The sequence below is a fragment of the Populus trichocarpa genome, chromosome 5 (assembly GCF_000002775.5).
Source record: "Populus trichocarpa isolate Nisqually-1 chromosome 5, P.trichocarpa_v4.1, whole genome shotgun sequence".
Taxonomy (NCBI): domain Eukaryota; kingdom Viridiplantae; phylum Streptophyta; class Magnoliopsida; order Malpighiales; family Salicaceae; genus Populus; species Populus trichocarpa.
The window spans coordinates 358,749-368,435 of NC_037289.2; the positions used below are offsets into that span (position 1 = coordinate 358,749).

The 9,687-nt window shown below is 34.4% G+C and overlaps 1 protein-coding gene and 1 non-coding gene across 12 annotated transcripts in view; one reads left to right on the forward strand and one right to left on the reverse strand.

Moving 5' to 3' along the window:
• The window catches only part of LOC18098478 (disease resistance protein RPV1), a 33,296-nt gene extending 23,954 nt beyond the window's left edge, over positions 1-9,342 (forward strand). For 4 of the 11 annotated variants that reach the window (XM_052453092.1, XM_024601896.2, XM_052453096.1 and 1 more), the window contains exon 2: positions 8,818-9,342. In XM_052453092.1, the coding sequence (XP_052309052.1) occupies positions 8,818-9,019 (202 nt within the window). In that variant the 3' untranslated portion in view covers positions 9,020-9,342. Of the gene's footprint in view, positions 1-2,826; positions 2,909-4,226; positions 4,960-6,226; positions 6,358-8,817 lie in introns of those variants that run through there. The other 7 variants (XM_052453091.1, XM_052453093.1, XM_052453095.1 and 4 more) reach the window with 4 other exon arrangements.
• On the reverse strand, positions 929-1,001 carry TRNAF-GAA (transfer RNA phenylalanine (anticodon GAA)). Its single transcript has one exon. It is a non-coding gene; the product is annotated as a tRNA-Phe (tRNA).
• Positions 9,343-9,687: the final 345 nt, after the last annotated feature.

Consider the following 9,687-nt stretch of genomic DNA (forward strand, 5'->3'; position numbering starts at 1 on the left):
TCGAGATTTCTTACAATCTCATGAAGTTTCAAGGTGACAAGGCAGCTCTTCTCCCGTCTTCTTGTTTTTAACTAAAACTCAAAACTCCACTTATACTGTATGGAAAAAGCATACAAAACCTTCAAAATAAAATAAATAAGCAGAAAAGGCAAGAAAACAACTGGAAGACTCTTGGGTTTTCGAGCTGCTGGCTAGAACAAGCAAATTGTTGATTACAGGCCATGCATGTCATGATTTTACACTTGGGCTTCTGATATTTCAGGGGCTTCACAACCTCCCTTGTAAAGTCAGGGTCATCCCTTCCAAAGTGACCATAAGCAGCTTGCTGTCCCTCCTCCTTCATCCCTTGCTACTTGTCAAGTCCTCCGAATTACTTTAAGATGCCACAGCAAACAAAGAAGAGAAGGGATGGTCCATAATTGATTGCTTCCTTCTCATTTGAAACACAAAGTCCGGATCAAAGCTTAGATTCAACTTCAAAAGAAGAAGAAGAAGAAGAAATCTTCAGTTTCAACAACGCAGATTATGAACACTAAGCAAAATTGGCAAAAGCCTTGGCAAAATTCAAGAGCAGGAACAGCAGCACTGCTCTGGCTCTCTGAAACTTGGGGGCAACATGCCAAATACACTTAACCACTTTCAAAATCTTTGTCCCGCCACTCCTCGGTGCATAATCCATCTGTCTTTTGTTTCTCCAGATTCTCCGAAACTTGGTAAAAAAAAGTTTGATCATGTGCTTGATTTGAAGCGGAATATTGGTGAACCTTCAAGCTGCCCGCGGTGGCAATGTTTCTCCGGTGACTGTATTGTTTCTGTTCTTGATGGAATTGTCACTGCTCGGGTTTAGGAGCTGGAAACAGGAGAGATTCGCCAACTGAAATTGGCGGGAAAAGACGTCATTAACAAACTAAATCGAAAAAGAGAGAAATGCGGTGAGCGTGGATCGAACACGCGACCTTCAGATCTTCAGTCTGACGCTCTCCCAACTGAGCTATCCCCGCCTGTTTGTTGCTTCTTTTCTGTTAAGCATTATGAAGCAATAAACTTATTCTATAACACATGCATTTTGCGAGGACATCTGTGCATCATTTCTGCTTTCCGTGCTTTTGCGGTTGTTACTGGGAAAGAATTTCACATTAGATTGAATTTTCTGGTAAGTTGAAATCTCAACTTGGCTTATTATTGTGGCAATTACCAGTTATATATTTCATGTTTAAGAAATTAGGATGCCTGTGATGAAGTTTACATTAGTTTTGGGGCTGGAATTTATTGTAGGAAACCTGTGATGGAAATGAAGCAAATCCTAGACGCTGGTGTGTGTAGCAGCTGCACTTCTTATACCTGAAGCCATTGGCTTTCACAAAGAAAAGAGACGTCATGATGATAGAAAACCATGGAAACACTACAATATTTAATAATTTTACTGACATAATTTTATTTTTATTAATGTGAGATTACCACTTTGTCCGCGAAAATTTCACCTACTAATTCATCGACAAAATGTGTCTACAAGTAATTTCATTATGTGTCGTTAATTTTTTTGGTAAAAAAAATTAAAAACTGATGGTTTTATAAATGAAAAATGCACGAAAAAAAAACAATTCTTGCTGGAAATACACGGATGAAATAAATCTCTTAGGATATTTTATAAAACATTTCTAGGAAACTGCTTTTTTGTTTTCTTTCCAGTTTGCTTACAAGCCTTAACTTCAATGGTCGTAATGGTCGTGGTGCTAGACTGCTAGTAATCTCATTACTGAAACCTAACTCTGCCTTTATTTCATTACTGAAACTATAATCACTAACAACATGTGTCTCTTTCAAAAAAAGATAAAAAAAAGATAACGTGTTCTGCAAAAGCCAATTGAAGTAGGGATGAGCTAGTGTATCAATTACTATCCATTCTTTAGGCATCTTCCAAACACATCCATAGAATTCTTCGTGCTCGCTTCATCATCTCGAAAAATAAAGTTTTAAGCCAAGATTGAATTTTTAAAATTTAGAGTGAGTAGTTACCTATTAGATAAAAAAGAAAAGGGATTAAAATGAACTTTTCAAAAAAAAATTCAAAGTCATTACCTATGTATTTTACATGTTTTTTTTACTTTTGTCACCTGTCTCTCAATTCCACTCTCTTCAAAAATAAAATAAAATATGCAATTGGATGTTAACTGATGCTAAAAAATAAATTCAATAACCAATTTTGTTTTTTTTAATCACCGTTGAAATCTACAGTGGCAATGAATATAAAAAGTAACTGTTGATCTAGGTTTTGATTTTCCGCTTGATGGACTACAGGCCCTGCTTCTTCAGAAGAAACCCAATTCTAAATCAATATTAATCGCATCGGAAAATCCCATCCTTCTACTTTCGGCGTTTCTTATTCACCATGGCATCCAGTCCAATGGGATTTTAAAACTCAATTTTCATTTTCACCTGCAAAACTTAAAAAAAAAATATCATAAAACCTCATAAAGTCTATTTTCAAACAAAAACACCATTTAATCATTTAAAACTCTAAAATCCATGATCAGAAATAACTTTATAAAAATTAAATTGAAATAAATTACAAAATTAATTACTAATTAGAGAATGAAATTCAAAAAACAAACAAAACCAAGAAGAATGATTCTTTTTTTAAAATAAAACAAATCACGTTCAGATGTACACAATTAGCACTATCAAAATTCAAAACAGGAGACACATAAAAAAAAAAAAAAGCACTTCGGTCAATATTGATGGCTGGTCATTATTAGTAAACATACGTCTCAAATTTGGGAACCTGAACCGTTGCATTCTTTCTTCCCTTCCAGCCTCCAGGTACCCTGCCGTTTCACTCCATTCCCACCGGAAACTTCTATCTTTCTCATATTCCAGTTTAGTTTCGGCATTTTTTATTCACCAACCAGTCCAACAGGTTTGTTCTCACTTATCAATCTGTTGATGCTTCTCCTCTCTAGAAAAGATTTTTAATTGACAAACTTATCATTTATCTAATTATATGGTACATAATTTTTTTGATTTACATTTAAGATTTTTTTTATGTAAAAAATATATTGAAAAATTCTATATGTTCAATTTTTTTCTATTATGTATGGATATTTTCAATTTGATTTTATTAGTAAACATACGTCTCAAATTTGGGAACCTGAACCGTTGCATTCTTTCTTCCCTTCCAGCCTCACGCGTAAATGAAGAGAAGACTCACGCGTGGACCTGAAAGGTCAGGGACGCATGAGTGTGGGCTCTCTTTTCTACAAAACGACGCTTTGTTGATGGTGCTGCAGCAGCAAGAGAGGCATATAACCAAGGAGAAGTGGGGTGCTGACTTGTTGGTTGGTCATTGACAGCTGGAGTTCATTATTTTGATCCATCACCAAAAAGATTTTCGTCGGTGAAAATGCACATGGAGAAGTTTTTATTTTCGTGTCTGTCATTCTATGATTATGTCTTATGATAAAACAAGTTTAAGGGCTACCTAAAAAAACAGAACATGTGCATCTAGATTTGGTGGATAGGTCACTCTATTTATTTTACGATTTAAAAATATTTATTTTATTTATTTAATTTTAAATTAATATTTTTTTTTAATATTTTCAGATCATTTTGATAAACTGATATTAAGAATATTCTTTTTTTAAATAAAAAAAATATTATTTTAATATATTTCCAAATAAAAAGTATTATACTCAACACTCTTGAACTTAAAAAAAAACCTACTCACATGTTTAATTTTTTTTAAATAAAAAAATGAATACACAACGCTTTATCTTTCCGTGTAAATTCCACCCCCTCGAGTTATTAAAAGTTGGAGTTTGATTTTTAGGATTTTAAAAGTTAATTTTCAATTTATTTTTATTTAAAAAACTTTAAAAAAATTATAGAAAATTTTAAAATAAAAATACTATTTAAAGTGTATTTGAGAGTGTCGTTATAGTTGTTTTTTAAAATGTTTTTTACTCAAAAATATATCAAAATAATATTTTTTTTTATTTTTTAAAAATTATTTTTAGTATCAGCGAAACAAAATAATCTAAAAATATTATAAAATATTAATTTAAAATAAAAAAATTTAAATTTTTTCAAAAACATTTTTAGAACAGAAAAATAAATAAAGCTTTAATCATTTAAAACTCCAGAAAATCCACGAATCAACAAAATTAATTCCTAATAAGGGAATGGCATTCAAAAAAATCAAAAAACAAACATGAAGAATGATTTTTTTTTTATTTTTTTTTTAAAAAAACAAAGCACGTTCAGATGCACACACTTAGCACAATCAAAATTAGTGAACCATACGTGTCAAATTTGGCAACCTGAACAATTTGTATTCTTTCCTCCCTTCCGGCCTCCAGGTACCCTGAAAATCCTCCCAACGTTGCCGTTTCACCTATTCCCATCGGAAACTTCCCTCTTTCTCATATTCCAGTTTAGTTTCGGCATTTTTTATTCACCAACCAGTCCAATGGATTTGTTCTCACTTATCAATCTGTTGATGCTTCTCCTCTCCAGAAAGGATAACGATGTTTTCTTGAGTTTTAGCCACCACGACATTGGCAAGAATTTTGGTGATCATCTCTACAAAGACCTCAATTCTGCTGGGATTCGCACTCTTAGAGATGATGGTGGAATCTACGCAGGACAAAAGTCTGATATCAAGAAAGCGATACGGGAATCCAGGATATCGGTTGTTGTGTTCTCTAAAGGCTATGCTTCTTCAACAAAGTGCCTGGACCAGCTTGTGCACATCATGGATTCCAGGAATAAAACTGGGCTCCTTGTGCTTCCCGTTTTTTACAACGTTGATCCGTCGGAGGTCAGTGAACAGAAAGGGTTGTTTGAAGAAGCATTTGCTAAACACGAAAAAAGCTTCCATAAGAAAATGGCTAGAGTGGAAAGTTGGAGGGCCGCTCTTAAAGAAGCCGCAGACCTGGCAGGAATGGTGCTGCAGCAAGACAGGTATACAAGTAATTGAATAATTGTTTTACCTTTTCAGATCTTTGCCTTCCAGTTTTTTTCTGGATAATTTAACCTAGCAATCATCTAGAAAGGAAACACGAATCTTATCGATTTAAAATGGGTCAGTCTTAGCCTTTCAATACCAGATTTGATTTGTTCTTGGTTCCAAAGGTTGCGCAGCACTTTCTTGTTGTGTTTATTGATTGTCAAGGAGTCATCCCTAGGACTGATCATGCATATAAAAGAAAAATAGGGACCACAATGTAGAAAAAGCTCCCCTTGAACGCTACCAAAAAAAAGCAACTTTTTTAATTTTTTTTTGTGTCAATCTAATCCTTTGTCTTTGATTTTGTTTAATTCAACCTTATAAATAATGGTATTTCGTAATAGCAATATGTAATAGCAATATATATATATATATATTAAAAAACAATTTTTCATAGTGCATACACGAAAGCATACATAAAAAACAAATTATAAAATAAAAAAACTATGCAACACAACCCTATAAATAATTATATTTAGTAATAGCAATATGTAAACATGTAAAATAAAAAACTATGCAACACGACCCTATAAACAAAACAAAACAAATCCTAAAACAAATTTTTTTTTACCAAAGAAATATAATAATATAAAAAAGGGAAAATTATGAAATTAAACACAATTTTTTTTTTGTCTGTTTAATAAATAATATAGAAAATTGAACATGAACGAAGACTACGGCCGAACATATCAAACTTGGGCCGAGCACATGAACGAAGACACTTCCTAAACAGATTAAAAAACAAAACCCAACCTTTGGCCTTTCTTCTCTCTTTTTTCTTCCAATAAAGAATCAAGTGAGATCTGCATCTCTTCCAACACAAAAATCTTTGTTTCTTTCGACATATTTCTCTTCGTCAAACCGATGGCTTTCAACCCAGTGACCCAAATCTTAATTCTTCTCTCGTTGATGCCTAGTACTTACGATGTGTTCTTGAGTTTCCGAGGCGAAGACACTCGCAGGAACTTCACCGACCACCTGTACAAAGCGTTATCTAGAGAAGGGATTCCCACTTTCAGAGACGACGATGGAATACGGAGAGGAGAGAACATTGAGTCAGAAATCAATAAAGCAATTCAAGAAACAAAACTATCCATTATTGTGTTTTCTAAAAAGTACGCTTCTTCGAGATGGTGTCTTGACGAGCTAGCGATGATCATGGAACGTAGAACTGTTGGGCACATAGTGTTTCCAGTTTTCTACGATGTTGATCCATCTGAGGTGGGGACCCAAACAGGGAGGTATGGTGAAGAGTTTGCTAAGCATGAGATACATTTCAAGGACCGGGTGGAGGGGTGGAGGAAGGCTCTTAAAGAAGTTGCATACATGGAAGGAATGGTCTTAGAAGACGGGTACTAACTTCTTTTTTTTCTTCGAAATTTATTACATCGATAGCTTATATTTTTGAATCAGCTAAGCATTTAGGAATACTTAATTTGACCTTGATCATTCCATACTCGAACATCACGGTTGAGCCACGTAGCTAGGGGGTTGTTTTTTCTTGCTAGTTAACATGTGAGAAGACATTCAATTACCTGGAACCGTGATTGCCAACTATCCTAGGGGAAAATAGTTTGACGAGAATGAAAGAAATCTTGCAACTTACTAGAGAAAGATGACATTGAAGGGATGTTGATGGACATTTCAAAAATTATTTTTGAAAGTAAATTAAATTCCAGAATCTTTGCAAGGAAATCCAAACTTTGATTGCTCAGGATTTATAATTCTGGTGTTAAAAATAACTGTAAAGTGCACCTTCGTCAGGGCTGGCGTCAAGTTCCTTTCATAGGAGATGAGATACTGCATTGGGATGAATAATTGTTTTTGGTTCTTTGTGATAACTACAAGACGCTATCATTTAGAGAGGAAACAAGAATCTTATCGATTTAAAATATGCAAGCCTTAGCAATTGGGAGCACCTATCTATGCCAGATTTTTACAAAGGCTATAAATTAACCTTGAGAGATTGAATCTTCACTTTTGTTGTACAAGTTTAATATGGTCAAGTTTACTTCACGGATTCAATATCGAGACAAGCTTATTGATTTGGATCCAAGAAACTGCACATGGCCTTATCTGTCTTCCGAGTAGATTTTGTTAAAGATTTCCTATCTCTTAACCTCTCTAATTGTTCAAATGTCAATAAAAAGCATGCAGTTGGTACCAACAAATTGAAAACGATGCCCTGAACTTCAATTGTCATAGTGCTAGACTGCTAGTAATCTCAGTTAACTGTCTGTTTTATGTCCAGAACCTGTGGCTGTGTTTGATATGACGTATAGGGAAAGGATGTTTTGATAACCCTTTTCATTTCGTGAAGCAAAAACATTGAAGCCATTCTAGAAATGCCAAAAAATAAACGAAAGAAACCTAACGCTGCCTTGATTTCATTACTGAAGCTACAATCACAAACGTTTCTGTGTCTTTTTCAAAGAAAGAAAAAACAAAGGTGTTCTGCATAAGTGCACTGGTCGATGTAGAACTCTCCCTCCTAAACCAATTGAAGTAGCGATGAGCCTGTGAATCAATTGCTACTGTAGTATTGTCTCTCGATTAGTTAGGCATCTTCGAAACACATGCATGGAATTCTTCTTGCTTGCTTCAGCATCTCTAAATTAGTGATAATTGTATGACATGTTTACCCAAACTTAACTATCATGGCCATTCAACTTACAAGTTATTTGCACAGTAACGGGATTTGAGGATGATAAACAAGGGCTGGTTCGTTAATTAGCCTCAATGCAAATGTAATTATTTTTGTTTTTCATGTTCTTTAAAAAAAGACCGACCAAGCAGATTTCAATCCTACTCTTAGGATTGCATTGAAAATTTGTGATGACATTTAATATTTATCATATATAGTCTGGTTAAGTTGCATAAAGACAGCCATAAAAACTAGAACAAACTGAAACAACAGCTAAAAAATGACTTTCAAGCTACATAGCACCTTTAATACATCAGCTTATCTGTGCTTGTAGTAAAAAAAACGAGCTTATTCAATTAGTTAGGTGTGCTTAATTTCAGAAACTGTCATTTTTGTTCTTCTTAGTAAAAAAAAGATGATTCATGGGAACGTAGGCCATCCTTTTATCACTCGGTCTATCTACATAGCATTCTCTTAGGAACTTAATTTGTTCACAATTTGATTTGTTCTTGGTTCGAGCTGCCTTAATCATCATGTTAAGAGGTTATGCAGCACTACGTTGTTGTGTTTATTGATTGTCAAGGAGTTTTCCTTAGGACTCATGCATGTTGACAAATGACACACCTTAGTGCAATAGAGCCGTTTTGTTCCATGTTTATTGAAAAATAATTCATCGACTTCTGAAAAAATAGTAGAAAAATAATGTTAAGATCTACAAGTCTTTGCAAACATGGACCTCTCTCAAGGACTCAAGTCCCTTTTCTGAGTAGATGAGGTATTTACATAGGGATGGATATCTCTGAGATGTTTGCCTTGTAATTAAATTTTGATCGGAACCCTTTTTGAGCCTGAACTTGAGCTATCATCTAGCAAGGTTAAGCTAGTCTGGGAAGGAGACCAGAATCTTGGCAGTTTTAAAAGTTCAACCTTAGCAATTCTAGACCTGCAGAGGATAGAAGAAACCTTGAGACGTGGATTTTGTACAAGTTAATTTGGTGGTGTTTCATAATTTGTCAATTCAGCATCCACCCATTTGCATCGATGTATTCCAAGCTGATTTTTTTTGTAGTATGTCTCTTCTTCTTCTTCTTCTTCTTCTTCTATGTTGATCTGATAAGGAATTAGCAAATTAATCCATGATTGAATTTGTATGAATGTGTGTTTGCAGGTATGAGTCAAAGTTCATAGAGTCGATTGTTAAAGAGATCGCAGATAAACTCAACTTCTCACTGCCTCACGCCCCTCCGTCCTCGTTACCACTGTCGGCGGCCCTCCGCCCACCTTCATATTTTCTTGGTCTTTTACGAGAGTGGAGGAGGTCTTTCTTTCAGACCTCCTCTCTCTTTTTATTTTTTTTGTCTCCTCTGTAGAATGATGTTAAAAATAAAAAGAGAGAGGAGGGGCGGTGGGGGTAAAGCAGAAGTGTGTGTGAATCAATAGGAACTAAGCACGTGGATATCTGTCGGGTGATGAGAACAAAAGGCTGAAAAGAATGGTCCCACAGCCCACCGACTTTGTGAAAGCATGAATGGAAGAATTAATTAAAGGATTGGACTTCAATGAATGCTTCTCTCTTTTTTTATGACAATTTGTATCTTTGGATCGATCGTTATGACAGTTAACTTTTTCAAGAATTTTGAGCTCAAAATGAGATGATGAGATGCATAATCAAAGTCTAAGTGATCTTTTGACATATGACTGCTACAAGTAAGTGCATGCTTAGGGTTCTTCTCAACTATATTCTTGCTAAATTTTTAAATTGTTTTTTAACACTACGAAAGAATAACAATACGAAAGAATAAAATATTTCCAAGTATGAATCTTAAAACTGAAAAAAAGTATATCAATGAAAAAACAAGCTTTTTTAATCAACAAACTTACCATTGAAAAAACAAAAGTATATAAATGCCACGCAAATCACAATAGAAAAAAATGTGCAATCAAAGATTAATTAATGTATGTAAAAGTCATCACACAAGTTTCTAAAATTACGCTAACATCATTAGTTTTAGAAAGTTTATTGTGTATTGCCCCGTGT